Source organism: Haliotis asinina, chromosome 3 (assembly GCF_037392515.1).
Source record: "Haliotis asinina isolate JCU_RB_2024 chromosome 3, JCU_Hal_asi_v2, whole genome shotgun sequence".
Taxonomy (NCBI): domain Eukaryota; kingdom Metazoa; phylum Mollusca; class Gastropoda; order Lepetellida; family Haliotidae; genus Haliotis; species Haliotis asinina.
In genome coordinates this window covers 15,372,265-15,395,035 of record NC_090282.1, presented here as the reverse complement: position 1 = coordinate 15,395,035, position 22,771 = coordinate 15,372,265, and the positions used below count along the sequence as shown (strand labels likewise).

Below are 22,771 nucleotides of genomic sequence, written 5' to 3'. Positions count from 1 at the left end.
CATGTTCTTATATTCCCTACGCCATGTTCAATAATTATTCTTGTGAAATATATTTTATTCATTTTAAAGAACGAATAAACTCATTTTTTGTACTCGTTTTACCACTGCATATGAAAGACCTCTGGTTACTCATAAACGGAACACAATTTTCTTTAAAAAAAAAAACAAACAAACTTGCGGTTAATTAATGCCAAGCGCTTAAAAGTGACTAAAAAGCCGTCTGCTTCTCTCTCGCCCGCAAACGAAACAGCAGACTGGTTACGTAACTCTGTCGCCAGAGCCCAGCTGTGACGTCTTAGAAGGAACGATTTTCAGTTAGTTGTATAGAAAATGTGTAGGAAGCTCGTCATTTTGCTGATTTCTCGACATCACCAAAGACATGCCGAATTGTTGTGTTGCCGTCAGTTGCTCCTTGGGGTCGGGTGATTTCCACCAGACCCGTTAGTTTGTGCTTAAATTAGTTGTTTGTGTGTGCAAAGAGAGCTTTGTGGAAGCCTGTGGTATATACTAAATAGGATGGTTCGCCCCCTACCATGCTTCCAGGATAGAAAATGGACTTCAAGTTTCATCGAGTATATAAAATCAAGACTGCTTACTTCGCATTGCTGACCAAAGGGATTTTGCATGAATATAACGCTTTCTTCCTCGTAAGTAATATTATATCGACCCCCGCCTCGCTTCCAAGGGTGAAATTGTTATGTTATAAGGAATGCAATATAAAATCCTTATGTCTATCAATAAAATACATATTTTACTACCAGTGAAAAGTAAATCTGTTAAGTAATTTTGTAAGTCAGTGAAAACAAACTTAAATAGCATTTATCCTGAGCCAGGGCGCCGCCATTTTTTAAAATCGTGAAGGCACGGCTAAAGTCCGTTAGAATTATTGAGATTAACACTAAGCCAGCCACCTTGGTGTTCTCCTCTCTGACAGCAAGGATTTTAATGGCCGTCTATGAGAGATCCGCTAGTCGAACGTGTGAGATCTCTGTGCAATGTATCATCGCAGCATTCAAGGAGTAGTACAACGCGGTTCTTTCCTCTGATACTGGTCGCTTGGACATAGTCTTTCCAACTGGATTTGAAGTATGACCAATCTTCGCTTGTTCCAGCAGAGCGCTGGAAGGTCGTCTGACCTTTCTACTTTGACAGAGGTGACAGGTCCTGAAGTGTGGGCTGTTAACAGTGCTACTACCACCACAGAATCAAGGTCTTCTGTCACAAAGACACATAAGGCATCCAACGACCGGCATGTGTGTGTCTAGGAGCTGTAGCTTAGTCACTCTGATGTACTAACTTGAAGAGTTGTTCGGGTCTCCATCATATATAAGTAGGCAGTACTCTTTGTAGACGACTGTTTATTCATCATCGACCACAGTGATGGACATCTGTAATGAGAATAAACACATCATGTATAACGTAGTTAATCAAATGACCCATAATCCTCTTACATTGATGCCAAGTGCTGGCGGTTAAAGTCGAAGAATCAGACCCGCAATAGGTATACTCTCCATTTGAGGACTGACACAAGCGCCGAGAAGATCGTTGACAGCTATTGTTCTTGTATAGCTTGGTAAGTATGTCACTGATAAGAAATCGGCAAATTCAGAGTCATTCTCACTGTCATTCCGTTCATATGCTCTCGCTTGGTTATGGTTATCTGGATTTATATCTAGTGCTATCGAACTTTAGCAGCTGAAATATCACGAGCGCTTACACTTTTGTGTTTATACTAAAAATTGGTCCATAAAATTCAATTGTTCAGTTTTCGATCATCCTCCAACCGTTACACATAGGCCGAGTGATATACGATTTGAGAAGCAAATGTTATTACCGAAACACCACACCTAGCTCAGAATCAAATATTAATTATCATTTTAATAAAGTTAAAAGTTAACATCTACTGAAAATAGAATTTAGATTGTGATTATGTAGGTTAGCCTGCGAGTTATCGCGGTACATGACAATCGTAAATAAAAATGTGAACTTTTAAGTCCTATTTACTATGAAACTCGATTAACATGACTTTAATGGCTCCCATTTAATCGACACATTACTTCGACAGGTAGTGTAGCAGCGACGGTCCTTGGATGAACGAAGCCACTGTACCATATTGTAACGCAGATGACACTAAACCTCAGATCGCAGGGCGAAATAGGGAACAAAAATATATTTGCATAAGGCATAAACTTGCAATCAAAGTTGCACAAAACTGCTATCCATTATGAAATTTTATCCAGGGGCATCACTAAACTTCCAAAATATGAATGCATAAATATCCCAACAGTATTTTTCTTAGAATAATAATAATATGATATGAACACATTCTGGTCTGTGTCAAATGAGTGTTTCCAAACTTCACGAATCATTCAAATTAGTCCAACAGTCACACAAGTGATGTACGTCAGTGCAGAATGACAGATGGCCAATGCTGGTACTTGCCACGAGTTCTAGTCAAAAGGACGTCTGACAAGAGGGAAAGTAAGAAAGGCTAATAAAAAAAGTCAAAAGGGCCTCAGACTCCTGGTCATATATAAAATAAAAAATAATAACACCTTTTTAAAAGTATTATAGTAAAAGGTTGTACATGTAAACAATTAAGTATATGATCATTTTATACATCCAAACACTGACTGTCCACATGGCATACCGATGGCCTGGGTTTTGGACTGGAGGTAGAGGCGGTTGGTATTGCTTTGGCAGGTTTGTTTTTCTTTACTGGGAGAACCGATTCTTTCTACTCAATGGTGGTTTTCGTTGATTTCATCAGATTAACATTTTTCTCTTTGAACAGGTTTCCTCCAAGATATGGTGGTAAAAAGTGCTTCTTCTTCTTCGGTCAGTGAAGTGGTTTTCCTCTCCTCAAAGAAAGAAGAAGATGTGAAGATGACGGTGGAAGATTAGCTGATGCCTGTGAAGGTGATGGTGGAAGACTAGCTGATGCCTGTGAAGGTGACTGTGTAAGACGAGATCATGCCTGTGAAGGTGGTGGTAGAAGACTAGCCGATGCCTGTGAAGGTGGTGGTAGAAGACTAGCCGATGCCTGTGAAGGTGGTGGTAGAAAAACTACTAGCTGATGTCTGTAATGATGATGGTAGAAGACTAGCTGATGCCTGTGAAGATGACGGTGGAAGATTAGCTGATGCCTGTGAAGATGATGGTGGAAGACTAGTTAATGCCTGATAACGACGGTGGAAGACTGGCTGATGCCGGCACTTCATTTTCCTGATTCTGCGTCTGGTCTCGTACGATAGGATAGATAGAAGCTGATGAAATGATTGCACAGGATATGCATGATTCCACAGGCGGAAGTTACCAGACCTTCTGAATGCTGAATTTAGGTTTTGTGGATAGAGGGATTTCGAGTATGGTTTAGCTATGACCAACTTCATACTCTTGTGATCTTCATCCCTGGGTCCCTTTGAGGAAAGAGCTGGCATTCTCTTTTGTATATACAGCATTACCTCCTCCTTTGATGGTTACTGTAGAGGACCTTGGTAGCGTTGCCGCTTGTGGCTGACATCACAATCAGATCTTGGTTGGTACGTGTTCACTTGTCACACCATCCAAACTGAAGACACGTTCAGGCATGTCATGTAAACCATGAAACGTCATGAGGGTGTCCAGCTGTCTGAAGTATGCAGAAAAGGACTTCCTTAGAGTTTGAGAGTTTGGGGAGGTTTCGCCAACTTCAAGTTGGGCCAGCGTCCCAAGAAACCATAAAATCAATAGTCACTTAAAGGTTTGTGACTTGGTGGGTTTTTCCTTAACTAGAAGCAAGTCTGCAGGTAGGTTTTGGAAGATAAGTTTTGTACTTTGCATTTTAAAAAGAAATTATTTCTTGATTTTTTTTAAGCCGAAGTTGTCATTTTAAAAATTATGTCATTACTAACATAGAAGAAAAAGGGAAAAATATTTCAGAACAATTATTATCATAAAAAAATATATCATTTTCATCATGATTTTCTTAATATTTGTTTATTTTGCGAACCAGACTGCAGACTGTTAAGTACGTATAATGAGCCTGTGGTGTTGACCTTGAAGTGGTAGTGGGAGGGATCTGTCACTGAAGAGTTATCGCCCATGTGAGTCTGGTCAATCTCATAGTGTCAGAAAAAAGAATAGTGATGGAAATGTAGCAGGACGTGGAGTCATCCCACAGATGACATCCTTACCTTGTCAGCTTGCTGACGGTGTAACCTCTTTGGGCAAGTGAACAAGGCGTCCGACTTGGGATCGGAAGGTCCGTCGTTCGAGTCCCAGTACGGGACTCGTTTATTTGGTGGCTGCTACAGCCGTATGAGACTTATTGTTATCATTTAATTTGCATTCTAAATCTCTGTTACTAACGCAGTCTACATTGTCTTTTCGGCCACTCTGTTCTGCTTCCATTAATTACTCAATGTGAAATTTAGAGCCTTTATTGGCCATCCCTTTTGGCTGTGTCATGTGTAAGCAACCAAAGAAATTAAGTGTTCTGGAAATTGTATTCGTTCGTCTTCATCAGCATGTTGTTCATCCTAATTATGAGCTAACTGGGCCGACCGTCTTAATTCCAAGCTAATTCCCTGAAGCGCCATATACCACGCGTTGACATTACACCAGTTGGCACGCCGGCACAACCATTAATGGGAACACACATGAAGACAACACTACCAATTAAGTGACCACTTCTGAACCTAGGGTAAAACCATAAGGTAGTGTGAGAGCTGAGACACAGAGACACAGAACTAGAGAAGTGATCATGATCATGAGGTGAGTGAGTTAAGTGTTACGCCGCACTCAGCAATATTCCAGCTATATGGCAGCAGTCTGTAAATAATCAAGTGTGGGCCAGACAATCCAGTGATCAACAACATGGGCATCGATCTACGCAACTAATGACATGTATCAACTAATTATGCGAGCCTGACCACCCGATCCGGTTAGTCGCCTCTTAAGACAACCACAGTCGCTTTTTATGGCAAGCATGGATTGCTGAAGGAAGTAGTTTGACAGAGGTACAAAGCTGCTGTCAGAACTACAGAAATGAGTGAGAGTAAGCATTAGAGAAGGAAAAGAATGGTGCTACAGAAATGTGCTGAACCATGGTCATATATGTGGTAGAGAACAACAACAAACTGTACAGAAGAAACAGGAGAGACATATTGAAAACAGCAGAATACCCAGTCAGGGGCATCTGACATCTCAACACCCGAGCAGGAGGTAACCATAGCAACAGAGACTTGAACACCAGACACAATCCAACCAAACTGCATCAGTCAACCGGTCATTTGGTCAACTCATCAACAGACCTGCCAGATATTGAGACTCCTGTAACAGGTATCCAACAACTTTGTTACAGTACAAAACAGCAGGATTTTAATGATGAGTTCAAGCAATCTATCGTAATTACTAAGAAGCAGTGTATTTTTCAGTGGCTATATCAGCTGTCTGTGGAACAGTGTCTTTCGGGAATTTAAGATTTAGCATTGTGTGAAAGAGAACATTAAGTTCATTGTTTGCTGTTATTTGAAATAACATCTGATAATATTCACATTTACCTGTTTGATATCTTAAAAATTCAAAGCTTTAGCTTCAAAGTGCTCAGCATAAACTTAAATCAGTATCTTATTTGTCTGGGCTTCAGATTCCCATATGCACCGACACTCGTCTGAGACAAGTAAAGTATGGTTTGTCTGGATTTGTATATACTAGTATATTCAATCAATATATGTACAATCACGATGTTGGTAATATTGCACAAGATATCTCGGTTTTCAAGAGCCAAGTACAAAATTCCTTTTGGCAACATTAATTAATCCTTGAATCTGCGTTTTTATAGAGGAATTGATTCATTATTAAATGGTGATTACTATTCAACCTCTGTTAATCATTTGAACGCAAGAAGATGCACTTCACAAATTACTTGAACCACAACTAAAGTGACATAGTGTACATTTCATTTCATAATGTTGAGTATTTACTCCAGACAGGAGAAATGTCAAATGGGAACCTTTGTTGAGAAACCTGAGTGCTGTTACCACTAATTATACCTGTCATAAATTAATTAACTGACCACCAAGAGAATGACGACAATCAGGGTTTTTTTACGCAAGAAAATTTTCAGATTTCTCTGCCAGTGGCAAAGTCATTGTTTTTAGTTTACGAATTCAAGTAAATCAACTGTGTGTTTTTATTACCATAGATAATAAACCAGGGTAGCTACCATAGCTACCAAAATATACGTATGATATTTGCTATCACAGTTGGGCCAACACACAAAACTATCTAAATATAAAGCTTTGCAATCTTTCGGACCGAAACCACTGGCTTGCTACGTGCCCGTAGAGATGCCCGTTCTGCTAATGTGAACCGGAGTTCAGTCCCTTTCTCCGTCACGGTCGAGGGGGCGGGTGCTAACCAATTTGCAGTTTGCTTTCGTAATTAGACCGTTGGCGAGAAACATTATTCGCTCCGCATCAGTGCCCCTTTAAAAAGGTCCATGACGTTTTTGTCACAAATGTGTTTGGGTGATATTTGATATTTTATTTGAATATTTAAATAGAAGCAGAATCTAATTTCAGACACACTCATAAGGCTGTCGGAGTAATCTCCCTTGATTGCATGCTGTACGGCTCACTGAATCGAGTTGAAAGGTCGGGCATTGTACTTTATTGCGAAATGTTTTTGGTCTACAATCTGCACATGCAGCCTTCCATAAGTTGACCCAAACGTTTCGTGTGTTTTGGCTTGAAACTTCCTGTTATCATTGTTGACAGTGGATAAGCGAAATTTCACTTAACTCTCCTGGGAAGTGACTTTTCAAAATTCATTCAGAGAATTTCAGAGGCATGTTGCAAGGTGATGTTATTGAGGAGGTCACCTACATCAGAGCTGAGCATGCTACCGGAAAGCTGGTCTTCCTTCAACATGCTTACAAAGGCCAATGATTTGCTACTAAACTGCCTCCCCTTCTTCACCACTGCACAGCACGTCTCTCGCATCTGGTGTATTCCCGAGTCCTAAATGTGTCAGCATTACACACATTTGCCCTTTCAGGTCAGGTTATGTTGTTCATCTTTTGTAAGTCTCACAACATATTAGTAACCTTCTCTCAAATGGACACATGATCGAAGTGCACAGCAAACATGGACAAGCTTGGCAAGTAGTGGACCAGCATCATTATTCGTCATTGGTCTAATCAATGGAAATACTGCTACTTGATATCATGTATTTTTGCCGGACACTACCAATAACTCTTTCTCCGTGAGTTCTTATACTGGCAGTCTTTCTTGTTTCCTCTACTTAAGTTTACCTGTGTAAGTACTGAAATCCTTACTCCGCTCCTACAGAACCAGGAATTCCTTGTAGATCAAAGCCTCCAGCTGAAAATACTACTGTAGTATATGATCATGGAGAAGATGGTTGGTGAAATAACCAACACGACCTCCCCATCCCTCAGAACTTATTGAATCTAGGGGAGTGATGCCAATAACATAGTTTACAGTGTTATGATACTTGTATGTTGACTATGTCTGGTTTAAGCTGTCAAATTGGATGGTCTACCAGTAAAAAAAACTCAAAACAGTCAATAATAACAGACACTCTGCATCCAAAATACTTTCTGAATATCATTGGCATTGTTTTCCATAAATCTTTATCAGGGCAGAACACAAGTTGTTTCAAGTAGATGTACAAGACATCCATAACCTGATTAAGCACCCTGGAAATTGTAGTTTTGATGCCACAAGATGTGTAACTTAGGTCAACAGCGGGTAAATTCAGTCTGAGTCTCTCAAATGTAATGATTAAGTTTTGAAATTTCGCCAGCAATGAACGTGAAGACTGACCAATTGATGTGATACCAGACTGAACAATGCCATTATAGTTTTACAAAGACCAGTGTAGTATTGTACGGGTCATAGCTAAAACGGTACCACAGCAGAATGGCACCTAAATCGTTTGGTGAAAACGGCACCATATTGGCGAAAACGGCTACTGATTGATGGGCTAAAACAGCACCATATATAAAACATAGTTATATTGACTTTTTTGTTATGCTGACTTTGTTGTTTTAACATTTTGTTATTATAAAGAATAATACAAAAAATAGCGGTGACTTTACTCGATATTTTTATTATTGTAATAACTATATGTATTTTGAAATGAAATGTATATATCAGGAGCCCTTCAGGAGGCTGAGCGGGCTAGGCGGCTGACTTTGTGTGCTGGCGATTAGGTGCCTGACTCTGAGGGTGCGGGTTCGAATCCCAGATGGGAAAAAAAACCCAAAAAGTACTAGAATTTGTACTTTACTAAAAAAGTGAAATCCCAAATATGACATATGTTGCATTTGACCACTTTCTAAATGGCATCGTGTAATCATCATCATATCAATGTTCATCCTTTTCAAATGTTACATGGTGACATTTTCGCCCTAACATTTGTAGCCGAACGTTTTCGCCAAAGGGAGCTTGTGTCCAAATGGTGCCGTTTTCGCCAGGTGCCAATTTGCTTTGGTGACGTTTTAGCCTGCACTCGTATTGTACTTATCACCATCACCTTCAATTTCATCAGCATTATTTGCTTTCTTTGTAGGAATAATCTTAAGAAGATTTTTCTCATGTTTTAAAAATTCATTTTTGCAACTTTTAACTTTTTTGTGTAATATCATGGTCCTGATCTACTAGATCAGTCTCTGATTCTGCCTCACAAAGTTCCTCTGCAAGATAAAATCGCAGGTTCTGGAGTCTTGATCCTCCCTCCACCCCTAAATGACAAAGAGCACTAGTTCTTTAGATAATTACATGTATTTCAGTTAAACTCATGTAGCAAGTGCACTAAGAATATAATTTATCACAGCGTTCAAGAATAAATCTTGGAAATCAAGAGGTCCTTACAATAAATCTAGTGTATATGATGTAAATAATACAAAATTGAGGGGAATACCTTAACATCACAGAACTTGGCCAGTGTTGGAATCGTTCAGGCATGTGCCGTTAGTACTAACAAATGGACAACAGTATAGAGCCAGTAATGGACCAATGCTTGTTTTCTGTTATTGGCTCATTTTAGGCAAATTTGCACTGGGCATCATATGGGTGGTTATTTTAAGTGCAACACCGCAATACTGTAGTGGACTAGAACTGGCCCAGTATAGACACTGCATTTCCTGTCTGAATTCTGGGAATATTATCTCAGGACCATGTCATCTGCCTAACAGAGGTGGCCAAAAGGTAAAATGTCATATTTTCCACATTTATGAATGTAAATTGACTTTATGTGACTCTGTAGAATAACACTATTTGTTGTGAATCACTTACAGAGGCTGCTTTTTCAACTAAGGTTCAGTCTTGAGCTGAATTTTGAACAAAGACCAAATATTCTCGATAGAATGTCAACATTTTTCTTTGTTAAACTTTGGATTGATAAGCTGTGATGTTAAACATCCAGACTACTTGCAGTTCAGATATTGGTTTTAAAGTGCTCAGCATAAACTTAAATCATTAGCTAATTTTTCTAGGCTTGAGATTCCCATAACTTACTTGCACCCACACTTCTCTGAGATAAGTAATGTATTCTTTGTTTGGATTTGTATATACTAGTATATTCAATCAATATATGTGCAATCAAGATGTAGGTTGTTATATTTTATATCTTATTTGAATATTTAAATAACAGTAATTTCAGACCTACTCATGTGAACTGTTTGAAATATATAACTGAGTAAATATTGATTATTGTTGCATCAGCAATGTTGCAGCTATTCGCAGGGAGAAATGTATTGAGAAACCATTTGTTCATAGAAAAGTTGTATTATCACCTGACATTGTGGTGCATATGCAGCCCAGTTCAATAAGGGTTGTTTTCTCCCTTGAAAATTACCTCCCCATTGTAGCTTGTTTGCTCACTGAAGCAATAAAAAGGTAGGACAACCTACTTCCGGAGAGCAGAAATGGATGGACGTGTGAAAGAAAAAGACTTTTACTACTTCTAAATTATTATTACTTGCAATGTAGAAAATAATTGATGTTTATGTCATTCTGATTTTATCGCTGTTTGGTTGGTTTGGTGAGTCTGGACCAGAAATTTAGCAATCAACAGCATAAGCGTCAATCTACACAACTGGGATATGATAACATGTATCAACCAGGTCAGCGAGCCTGACCACCTGATCGTGTGCTTCACCTCCTACAACATTTGAATATATAATAAACTAAAGTTAGCTTAAAGTTTACAAATATGTCTAAAAAAATGAAACATGGGTACAACCTAAATTGTCAGTCCTGAACAGAAGTGATGTCATTGAAGAAAGGATGTCAACAATGGTGAAAACAATACTTTAACACAATATGTATACACATGCTTCATTTTTAATCTTTATTAATCATCAACATTAGCATAAAGTGAATTTGGCACTCACAGCTAAGACATATTACATCTTTAGAAGAACGGAAATGTCTGATGACAAATAGAAAGTACACATTTTCACATGAAGGCAGTAGAAAGTACACATTTTTACATGACGGTTGATGAAAATATACATATGATTTTGTTTTTATGATGTAGCCATAGATTCTTTACTTAGCATGTCTTACAACAGGACCAGTGGTTGTGACTGGGCCATTGAGATGGCATATTAATAAGTTAATACATGTAACAATGAAAGGGTTTGAACGACAGCAACTGTAGTGCCCTTATCTATTAAGTTCAGGTGAGAACAGGGTGGAGTTCCACAGAATTATGCTTGCTTCTAATTGGCACCTAGTCCTATTATTCCTCAATTTACAATTTTTTTTATCAAAATCATGGAGTCAATGGTCAAAAATATTTTTTATTAAACATTAAAAACATATCATGAAATAAAAATGCTGCTTTAGTGTTTGCAGACGAATAATCCAAGAATAACAGCCAATATCACAGAGTGACCTTTTTAGCAGGTCAAATAATCAAGTAACAACATCCCATATAACAGAGTGATGTTTGGATCAGACATAACAGGAAGAAGCCAAAATGTTCTCAGCATTCTGGCATTACATATAACTGAGCTGGAATGACTATGCAGCATGTTTGTTCAAAATGTTTCAAATAACAGGAACCCATTTTGAATCAATGGAAAAGAAGATGGTATGTCCAGCAGTTATTGTCTTCAACAGAAAGAGTAATCACTCACAAGAAGTGTCAGAAACAAAATATCCTAAAATTCCAAAGAAAGGTTAAAATGACTTAGAAAGTCTAGGTTTATTCAGGGCTGAAATGAGGATATTCTCCAGATTCCTATCAGACATATAACATCAAACTGGGAACTTCTGTGCAGTTGATTGTCCTCAGTTTATACCATGTTACAAGCCGCTTAAAAGAGACATATGAGACAAGTGAAACAGATGCCCTTGATCTGAGTTTGATTCTATCACACATATTAACTTATTTTAAGTGTAAATCTCCTGCACCTTTTCCACTCTGTCCCTAATATTGCTGAAGGTTTTGTAAAACTATACTCTCACTCACAAATCATAACTGACATAATTGAGTATACACCATTCAAACTCACTGGCAAAAAAATTAATCTGTACCAAACTAGACATACCACACCACTACGGATACTACAAAGGAATTGGGACAAATATCACAGTAGTTTGTAAGATGCTAGTATAAAACTTGCGCTGCCACCATCAACATGTGTATAAGAATAACAGTAACATTTTTCAACTCACATATTTGTCATCCTCGGAAATTTCGCGGATATATGTTCCAATAAATCTCCACTGTTCCCTGGACGCACTTCTCAGCTCGCTAATTTTATTACCTCCATTTGCTGGCGCCTCCTACTGAGGACGGACTTCTACATCATTTGTGTTTCCAAGTTTAATCGTTTAGATAATTAAAGAAGCAAAAGTCAGTTCTAAATAGTACACTAAGCTCCCCAGTGTATACATCTGATTGGATGAAGGGCCAGCCAAGGGAAGTAATAAAAGAGCCGTGAATGCATCCAGGGTATAGTAATGAATTACAAGATTAGACCCTGCAGATTATCGAGGATAATATTTGCAGACATATCCAGAAACATATCTGTAAAAATATTCTGGAAATTTCATGTCAGAGGAAACAAGAAAACACAATTAAATATCTGTTGATTTGATGTCAGATTCATGCAGAAATATGTGTGTAGTTATAAACCAAAGTATCTTAGATGCAATTTGAAACCGATGGATAATTTTAAGATGAGCATCCTTACTGTACTGGAAACCCCTTGAAACAATGAAGGGTCATAAATACAAGTAACAGGCACAAAATATCAACAGGAAGGAACCCCAAACCATTCCCACCAGGTGTCATGAAGTTGGGGCATGTGTCTAGATGCACCAAAGGCGATGACACATAGTCACACCTATACAACAACAAAATATGTTCTAGATATCTGATAATGTATTGAAATAATGAAGTTTTTCTTGCTGTGACTTTCTCCTGATTTGGTCTCATCTATAATCTGTAGAATGTGTAATCCTAAAAATGACATTACCGGTACGTTACATTTGACCACTTTCTAAATGGCACTGTGCCTCCACACAGTATAGTTCTCCACTTAACTGTGTTAACCATAAAAAAGTTAATGAAAGAAAAGTGTACTAATTTTCCTGTATATTCTCTAGAACTCTTCATACAACTGTAATCATGTTGTTTTTGAAAAAAAAGGGGTTCAAAATAACACAGAAGTAACAATTACAAGACTGATGATCCTGATGAAAGTGACACAAGACAAGGCTGAAGGATCTGCGCTACATGACTGAGCAGACTTTGGACTTCTTGTTCTTTCTCTCTAACTCCAACATCTGCTTCTGTAGGGTCTGCAGCTCATTTGTCTTCTGCATCAACTTCACCATGACTTCCTCCCTGCCTTCCTGAGACTTCTCATGTTTCTGTGGACGTAAGTAAGAAAGTTACCACAAGAAGACCTTGTTCTGGAATAGTTAGTGACAGTCTTGGAAGGGTAGACTGCATAACACAGTATGACCTTGTTCTCGATTAGTTGGGGATAGTCTTGGAAGGGTAGACTAAATAACACAGCAGGACCTTGTTCTGGAATAGTTGGGAACAGTCTTGGAAAGGTAGACTGAATAACACAGCATGACCTTGTTCTGGAATAGCTTTGGGCAGTCCTGGAAGGTTAGCCTGCATAACACAACATGTATAATCAGAAATAGAATGTTATGATAAGTGTTACGGTTAAGAATTTACTGTGACAAACTATGTAAGAAATCCCCAGTGAACCAGCAAAACAGAACAAAGTCATAAACGTTCAAATTCTGAATTATTATGCAACGAGAGCAAGGTATACAAAGTCACAAGTCAATATAACAATGCTGACTACAAACTCAATTCAAGAGAGATAAAATCTAAGGCAATGGGTCACAAGATATATATAGTAGCAAATTCACGAAAGTCTTGGTGTGAGAGAGAACAGCCATGCAGAATGTTAACACAGCAATCGGTGTGACAGCAGATAATGTAGGTCAGGCGTTGACGGGTTTTGATGATCAAGCGTTGGCAGTAATATACCCTCCAGTTAATATGAATGAGTGTCGCCCTCCACACGGCAACCAGCCTTTTTATATATACTAAGTCATTTCCCGAAAGTTTGGGCACTTAAGACAATCGTCAACACTGTAGAATGCCCTCAAATAAGTCTCCCGGAAGTGAACACATAGAAAACTAGGAGCAGATAAATTCCGGAAAACCAGAATCCTAAAAGTGTTGACAATCTATTAAAAAGAAATGTGACCCATCATAATTATTATTCAAAACACTAAATGTTGTTACCCAATAATAATTATTACTGAATTAATAACAAAATATACTGAAAATACACACTCGTAACATAAGAATCATGCTGTCTTCAAAATATCAATACAGTTTGGAATTGTATCATTGAAAGCACATGACACAAAAAATTAAACATCTTGAAATTACGCATGACTTCACCTTTCTCTCCCAGTGTTGTATTTCCCGGGCTTTCAGCATCTGCACGCTGCCATCCCTGCGCAGAAAGGCATCACCACGGTACAGGTACAGTTCATCATGATCATCTAGGTCCTTCACCTTCACCTCTATGACCTTCAGATTCGCTGCAACACAGATCACACCTATGAACTATTCAGACAGTTCTAGTTGTTACATAGCTATGAATAAGTGGTCATATATAAGCAAATTCTAAAGCATTAAGGTGCCAGAGGTGAGGTGAAGTGGGGTTTAACAATGTACAGTGGAAGCTGTCTTACTCGGACCCTAAGTAACTCGGTTTTCTATATAATTCGGACCGAATTGTTGGTCCCGGCAGAAGTTAACTAAGTTATCATTACATATAGGCTAACTAATTCGGACTTCATGTAACTCAGATTTCAGACTGAAATCTCCGCCCCTCAAGTTAATTTACTATGAAAACGTCGTTAATTAACTCGGACTAGTGGGACTGCCTGAGGCGGAAGTGCTTTGTAGTTAGCCGATTACCGACTTCAAACAGATTATCAGGTGTGATGATAACCAATTAACAAAAGGAATTAACAAAGAAGTTCAGCAAGCTGACACGACTCACTCAACCTCATTTTGATGGTATGCGATTTTGTTATAAAAAGACGATACTCCATTAATTTCTCATCAATGGCAACATGCCTGAGCCAATGATATGTTGTATTTGTTGATTTCTGTGGAGAAGATTCCTTGCTTCCATACAAGGGTGTTACCCTACGAAATAGTGAGTAACAGGAAAACATGGAATGTCACTTTTTGCGCTCATGCTTACGGACAAGACACGAAATGAGTGTTCCATTGGGAACCACCGGATAATTCTAACAATATATTATTCAAAAAAGATGAGGTGATATTTATTGACAGAATTACAGTTTTGATAATCTACTGATACGCAATAATGTCCATGATCATCTTTTGCGCTGTTACCCCAAAAACACTTTACACCATGGTAAAAGTACCATGCATGCGTATCTCCTGGTCAAGGGAGCTAACTCTTGACTCTCATCAGTCCAATTCAGACTCCTCGTAATTCGGACTCAAAAGTCGGTCCCAGCTGAGTCCGAATTAGACAGCTTCCAATGTACTTAAAGGGGCACTGATCCAGAGCAATTTCCGTGGAATGGATGTTGCTTTTGCTATTGTTTTGCTCTCATGAGTAGCCAGATAATATCCCAGTGACTGGTTCAGACCTCTGCTGCGCCACCCGCATGTGCAATTAACAGGATAAGTATAGACTGATCAACAAAGATGAAGTCATTTTTACTTCATTATTATGAAAACAAACGAAAAGTCGATGAATGTCGTCAACGAACTATATTTTGTCTTGTATTCCTAATTAGTTTATTATCATATTTGTATGCATTTTTAAACTTAATAATTAAAAACACACAATCTGCATATACATAAAATGAATTTATACATGATGGAAACATCTAAACATAGTATAGATTGCCAACGTGAATCACATTTCACACACGCCCTATGCACAACTTAGTGTATCTTGTCTGTCATACAGATTCTGCTGAATGCTACAACAAATGAATTAAAACAAAAAGCAAATATTAAATTTAAAACAGACTAAAGTTATAGCAACAATGTCAGGCAATTACGTTGTTCAGCAATGTATCCATCAATATCCTGACAAAAGAATGATTCGTCGTTTCAAGTTTTTCACATTGTTGTTTAACCTCACTGGTCACCAAAGATACCTGGCAACTGATTGTAGGATTTGATTCTTCAAAGGCATTTAGAAGTTGGCGTAGCAATACAGGACAAATTTTATGGATAGCAACTTCTTGAGTTTATTTTTACGACGTTTCGAGGCTTATCCCAGCCCCCTATGTACTGTTAATAGTATTACTTTACATGCTATATATGCAATACTTTTATCAAAAAATCTTTGTACATGTCCAATCTTACAATTTGGTATAATAATGATCTGTCATTTCTAATTTAATCCAACAACACTACTATATATACAAAATAAGATGTATTCATTCTATGAATCATGTTAGTTGTAACCATTCACTACTAATTCTATTATGTTGTCATAGCATTGTGACGTCATAAGCATTGTGAGGTCATGGGCAGAGTTAACAATTAGCCTTAGTGTTCAGTTCAGCTCAACATGATGAGGGGGCTATGGTGAGGGGGCTGGGATAAGCCCCAAAACGTCGTAAAAATAAACTCAAGAAGTTGCTAACCATACAATTTGTCCTGTATTAATTGTAGGATGTCCGATATTCTAAGTAATTTAGCTACCCAATAATGACCAGTCAACCAATTAACGTATTTGCTGTTAATCCTTTGCATGAAGATTGTTGTTTTTACACAGTCTGTTCACGGCAGGGTGTATTCAGTATAGGTAAGTCACTGACACACTTTTTACAAATACCTTGACTTTGCCCATACTATCAGCCGCCATTGTTTTCAGTGCTCACAAACATTAGACTTCCAGTCGATATTTTCATTTATTGTTGCAATTTATGTACAATTGTTATGGTAGGCACAGGCAAGGAAGTGCTAAATGGCACGGGTACATATAACGAATGTGAGCCAGATATATCGTCAATAATGAGCTCAAGTTCAAACGAGTCGTAGGTGATTGAACTTCAACAGCTGAGCTACTTATGACATCACCTAACAACAGGTTTGATAATGGCCCGTCATCAAGCACTTTGCAGGCATTATCAAGTTAAAGTGGCCCGCTCATTCCTGATAACATGCAGGCGTTTTAATAATTCTATCCATTTTAGCTCTGAATAACATGTAATACATTTGCCACATAAGACCACATAAGGCGTTTTCATAATTCTATCCATTTTAGCTCTGAATAACATGTAATACATTTGCCACATAAGACCTTAATTCATGATGTTGAGTATTTACTGCAGAAAGGAGAAATGCCAAATTGGAACCAATGTTGAGTAATCTGAGTGGTGTTACCACTAATCATACCTGTTATAAATTCATTCATAAACTGACCATCAAGTGAATGATGACATGTAGCACATGTAGGTTCCTACCACCAAACATGGGTTACAGCAAGGGAGAAGAACTCGTTGAATTGCATGCAACTTTAATTGCCTGAAAACACTATGTGCCAACACTGTTTTGATAATAAGAACATAACTTCATTGCTACATAAGAAATACACATAAACATTTGCTGTGTGCTTAGGTAAATAGGTATAATCAGTATTGAACCTAAAAAAATTTCAGATTTTTCTGGCAATGGCAAAGTGGTTGTTATTAGTTCATGGATACAAGTAAATCAAATGTGTGTTTCATTATCATAATAGTTATAGACAAGGGGCGTAGCTACCATTATTAAAGTTCTCGGGGCTTACACGTGATGTTTGTTATGGAAGTTGGGCCAACCCTCAATACTATCTAAATACTGAGTTTTGCAATCTACCAGCCTGAAGACATCATATTTTTACATGACATGATTAAATATTGAGGTAAAAAACATAGCGAAAGGTTCAAACTGAATCAGTCACTATACCATCCCAGCATTAGAAATTCTGAAAAAGCCTACACTGCTGGGATACTTTATTATAATCAGAAAGGAAATAACACAGATATTTTCAAATAATGGCAAAGGATGGACATCCACTTTTCTTAATGTCCCACAGTTTATTTTGAAGAAATCTGTCAAGGTGGACAGTAGCCTAGTCCCTGTGACCATCACAGTTGAGGGAGTGTTTGCTGACCAGCTTGCAGTTTGGTTTTGTAATTTGACCGTTGGCGATAAACATTTATCACTCTGGATCAGTGACCCTTTAAGAATATTTTGCTCATTTAAGGTGCAAGATCACGTGGTATCTCCTAATGTGATTACACTGACTTGGATGTTAGCATGAAATAAGCGTAGAAGTGAGCACAGCTAACACACCACAGGTTCCCACTCTAGGACATGGAAATGGCTGATATTGATATATAGTGAGTGAGTGAGGTTAGTGTTACACTTCATTCAGCAATATTTCAGCTATGTGGTATCAGTCTGTAAATAATCAAGTCTGGACCAGACAATCCAGTGATCAACAGCATGAACATCGATCTGCTCAATTGGTAACCATACATCAACCTACTCCCTTCAACCACGTCAGTATACATCAAAATATCTATTATATAAACTCATTCAACATATTGTTTTAATCAATATTACTCTGTACATCTACCAACTCTGCTCACATCACTCACCAGCAATCCAGTGTACATCAGCCATGTCAATTGTATATGCACACTTGCAGCCATGTATATATTCTCTATGTTACAACTCTATGTATCATTTGCTCGATACCTACACTGAAATGTCACAGCCATTGCCATAAAGAAGTTGACTATCCATAGAACTTGGTTTTCCTTCATCTATACAACTTCAAAAATGCCTTTCAAAGAAGATATTGTAAGCAGTATCATTTTGACACCCACCTCCCTTCCGAGAGTGAAATTGCTATGGTGTATGCTATGGCATACAAATTCCTACTGTCAGCTAATACATATTTCACTACCAGAGTAGATTTGATATTATAACTCTATGAAAACAAACCTAAATAGAATCTATTCTCAGAGAGGCAGATGTTCACAAAAGGGCACTTCCATTTTTAAAAATAGTGAATCAATTACATTATGATTTGTTTTCAGTAAGTTAAAAAGTCAAATTACTTCCTACTCGTAGTGAAAACATGTATTTGAATCATGATCAAAGTCATTACACAGGTTGTAACATAACGATTTATAACCGTGTTGACGACAAGCGATTTTGGCAGAATTGTCTATGAAAACAAGTTATAACTCTGAAGATAGGCATAGCTGGTGACAACATTAAATGACAGTAGTTTGTGAAAACATAAAGCTTTCGTTTTTCATAACAATTGTCACAATTTCAGGTATAGATCCCCCGGAAATGTACATGAATTTTGCAGCGCCTCCCACGGGCATACCTCACATTACGTTACGGAGACACTCCCCTGATTGGTTGAAATTTCGTTTGCAGCAGAGAATTGTGCACTCTTGTCAAAAAGGTTGATTTAAGGTTATTAAATGTCAAAATGAGTAGTTTTAATGACGAGGTTTCACCTATTTCAATCAATGTATTCGTGTATTTGTACCCTGCTAGAGTATATGTGATCTTTTAACAAGAGTCAGGATACACATATGTACCAACAGATGGTGCTGAATAAATAGTCCCCTATTCCACATGTTCAATATGAGTAGTGTAATCTTTTTTGTGTTGTTTGTAGCATAATATGTTGTAGTAACATCACAACAAGCACTCGACTATTCAAAATTTTCAAACTATATTTAAAACATTCACCCATGTATTTTAATATGTTTTACATTAAAAAAAAAACAGGTGGGCAAACAGACTCACAGGAGAAAGAGTTGGCTTCATCCAGGACTGGTACAAAGTCAACAGTGTACAGGTCAGGTAGCAATGTTGGACTTATGGACTTGATGGCATGATCTATGGACAGTCGATGTTTGTCCTCATCTTGCTGGTCACATACAACACCAACTACATAGCCTGTGGACAATAACATAACATTACATGAGCACAATACAACCACATTTTGGACTAAGCAAATGATATTTTCAATATGGCTGTATTGCAACGATGTCTAAAACAACACTCAGTATCATGTTTCAAACAAGTCAAAGATGCATACTTTTATGACGGAGACCATAAACCAAGGTTCATGCCAGAGACATCTACCAAGGTTCACGCCAGCTGTCAAAAAAAATACTAAAAGATTTGACTGTGGAGCAAACTTTCTTTGCTTCTAATGTCTTTGAAGATTCACCTACCATCATTGTCTACACCGATGAACAATGTCCCACCATTTGAGTTGAGAAAGCCACACACATACTTCCCAACATTGTCCTGTAACAGGTACTTGCGTTCACCTGTAACAAACCCTCCCTGTTTGAATTCAGCTGTCCGAGTCTCATTGCCTAAAGTTTCCCGGAAATGATAAAAACGCTTAGGTGCATTGGGACCCAGGCCACTGACTGATGTAGCCATGGACACCTGAACACTTTCAAGGGGTGGTAAGACTGGTTTGGATGTCTGTGTTGCCAGACCTGTGGTTGATGTCTGTACATGACTGCCCTGATGAGTTGGACTTGAGAATGGAAGGTTCTTGACTTTATCAGCCAATGAGAACTGTGGTTCAGAGCCATTGTCAGCACCATTGTTACTGCGGTCGACTATTCCCTGAGGGGGTTGTTTTGGTGGTTTCTTGTAGTCGACCTTGAGACGTTTGCTTGGGTCTTGTATTGAGGTGAAATCAAAATGGACATCTGCTCGGTTAGTCTCGGAACTTAAGTGATGAAGAACATATTTGACTGTGTCAACATGTTGCAGATCAACAAATGCATAGCAGTAGTCTGATTTCTTGCTGTTGATGACTGTTATATGGCGTCTTCTGATATCGAGGTTGAGGCATTTGAACAAGAGCGTTAGGTAACCTTTCAATTTTCGGGCAACCAGGTCTCTCTTTAACCCTCCGACAAAAATACAAGTGTCATCATTGTCAAACATCAAGGACATGGCCAGCTACCTGCAGTGAGAAAGAACTATCAGTATATGACAAACAAGACCAAATATCAGGTTTTCTGTAGAAAGTCAACATTTTGCTTGGGGAAAAATTGCATTCATAATCAATGAAATGACACACATGATACGTCCTGATTACTTGTAGTTCAGATATTGTTTTTAAAGTGTCAGGTTTTGCAGTTTCCATAACTTAAAAGCAGATGTGTTCACAGTGAGTGAGTGAGTCCAGTTTTACGCCGCTTTTAGCAATATTCCAGCAATATCACGGCGGGGGACACCAGAAAATGGGCTTCACATATTGTACCCATGTGGGGAATCGAACGCGGGTCTTCGGCGTGACGAGCGAACGCTTAACCACTAGGCTACCCCACAGCCCCCAGATGTGTTCACACTCTTCTGAGACAAGTAAAGTTCTGGTCTGCATGTTAAACAAACCCTCATTTCTGCAGGAATAAATAAAAGGAAAGATATCATGAAGGCCTCATTAAAAGTAAAATCTTTATATCTAGCCTTCAATATATTCACGTTTCTTAAGAATGAGTCTATCTACTGAAAATCGAGTTCCCGTTCTAATCATTTATACAATTCCAAGGGTATCTAGGATACCAGGAATACCTGGTGATGGAACTTTAGGCGATTATAGAATACGTTCGCCACTTTGTTATGTTGCCATGGGAGTACTGCACTGCAAGAAAACGTTCTTTTCCCTAATCAGAAGAATGAGTCTATCTAGGGGATGAAAATCGAGTTCCCGTTCTAATCATTTATACAATTCCAAGGATATCTAGGATACCAGGAATACCTGGTGATGGAACTTTAGGCGATTATAGAATACGTTCGCCACTTTGTTATGTTGCCATGGGAGTACTGCACTGCAAGAAAACGTTCTTTTCCCTAATCAGAAGGCAATTTAGAAAAAGAAAAGGATCACCAGGTATCCCTACAATGTTCTTGGAATTGCATAAATTATAACACTGGCAACTAGCTTCTCAGTACTGTTGATACATACACCATTGATTCTATTTCTCGCCACAACAAACATAACGACCCTTTTTCGGCAGCTGTCAAAACAACGGGTTTATCAAAAAGTAGGAAATTTAAAAGAGAACAGGGAATGTAATGCCTTAACCCCTTCTAAGATAATTTCTCGTCATGATTATACAATGCCATTTAGAAAGTGATCAAATATAACACTTGTTTTATTTTTGGATTGCATTTTCTTGGCAAAGTACATATTCTAGTACTTTTGGGGTCCAGTTGAACACACACCCTCACAGTCAACCGCCTAACCCGCTCAGCCACCGCGACTTCCACTGTAAATGGAAGTCGGACAACTGATAGTCTAGAGTTCGGACTTTGCGTAACCCTCTGTTAAGTGTAAATTGGCACGACGTCCACTACCGAAAGCTATGATTACACAATGCCATTCAGAAAGTGGTCAAATGTAGCGTATCTTACACAGATGACTTCACCTTCTTGGTAAAATACAGATTCTAGCACTTGGTGTGCTTGCGATTATGTGCCTGACTCTGAGGGTGTGGGTTCGAATCCCAGATGGGGCTCAGCCCCAAAAGTACTAGAATCTGTACTTTACTGAGAAAGATTAATCCCAAATGCTTTAATTTCGGGTCGTTTCGTAAAGAAACATATTTCACAGAGAGTCACATTTCGTAAAGTATATAATCAAACGGAGAAAGGACTCATTGTTAATATTTCATTTTCCTGAAACCGTTATAATTGAAATTAGGCCAATATTAAAGATATGCATAGTTGCGTTGTATAAATTTCTTTCAAGAAAAATATTCGTTAAAATGACCTCTAAGCACAAAATACCGGTAATCAGTTTTTTTCAAAAGATACCAGAATACGTTTCTTTATTTTGCAACAAGTTTGTCAGCTTAACCGATTGTACTTGTTACTATTCATATAAATTTACCATCATTGATAGTGGCCATAAACTGATATTTAAATATAATATCGAATTTGCTTCGCTCGAGAAATGTTCATGCATATTGTTTTCCTCCTGATGACTTATCTTTCTAATAGAAACAACACAACACTTGAAACCCCATTGTAACCCTTCCTTGCTGCTACGAGGTACAGAGGTCGGTTTATCAATATTGCAGTAATATCACGACGGGAGACACCAGAAATTGACTGCACACGTTGTACCCATGAGGGTAATCGAACCCTGGTCTTC

General features: G+C 38.2%; 1 protein-coding gene and 1 pseudogene across 2 annotated transcripts; both read right to left on the bottom strand.

Moving 5' to 3' along the window:
* Window positions 1-7,082: 7,082 nt before the first annotated feature.
* LOC137278725 (uncharacterized) lies at window positions 7,083-8,656 on the bottom strand (annotated as a pseudogene).
* A 1,696-nt stretch (window positions 8,657-10,352) lies between these two features.
* Window positions 10,353-21,645, bottom strand: LOC137277538 (uncharacterized). 2 transcript variants are annotated; one of them, XM_067809317.1, is made up of 5 exons: window positions 21,581-21,645; window positions 19,821-20,575; window positions 19,387-19,539; window positions 13,963-14,105; window positions 10,353-12,899 (listed from the first exon to the last, which is right to left on the bottom strand). In XM_067809317.1, exons 2-5 carry the CDS (start codon window positions 20,563-20,565, stop codon window positions 12,759-12,761), a joined length of 1,182 nt encoding a protein of 393 aa, XP_067665418.1. In that variant the 5' UTR covers window positions 20,566-20,575; window positions 21,581-21,645; the 3' UTR covers window positions 10,353-12,758. The 2 variants fall into 2 exon arrangements, with proteins under 2 accessions (XP_067665418.1, XP_067665420.1); XM_067809319.1 differs by lacking the exon at window positions 21,581-21,645 and adding an exon at window positions 21,187-21,226.
* Window positions 21,646-22,771: the final 1,126 nt, after the last annotated feature.

Excerpts from the sequence above, each read along its gene's own strand:
- LOC137277538 (XM_067809317.1), bottom strand. The coding sequence starts at position 20,565 with ATGTCCTTGATGTTTGACAATGATGACACTTGTATTTTTGTCGGAGGG. Across the intron at positions 19,540-19,820 it reads CATCGGTGTAGACAATGATG|GCTATGTAGTTGGTGTTGTA; the intron begins GTAGGTGAATCT and ends TATTGTCCACAG. Across the intron at positions 12,900-13,962 it reads TACAACACTGGGAGAGAAAG|AAACATGAGAAGTCTCAGGA; the intron begins GTGAAGTCATGC and ends TTACGTCCACAG.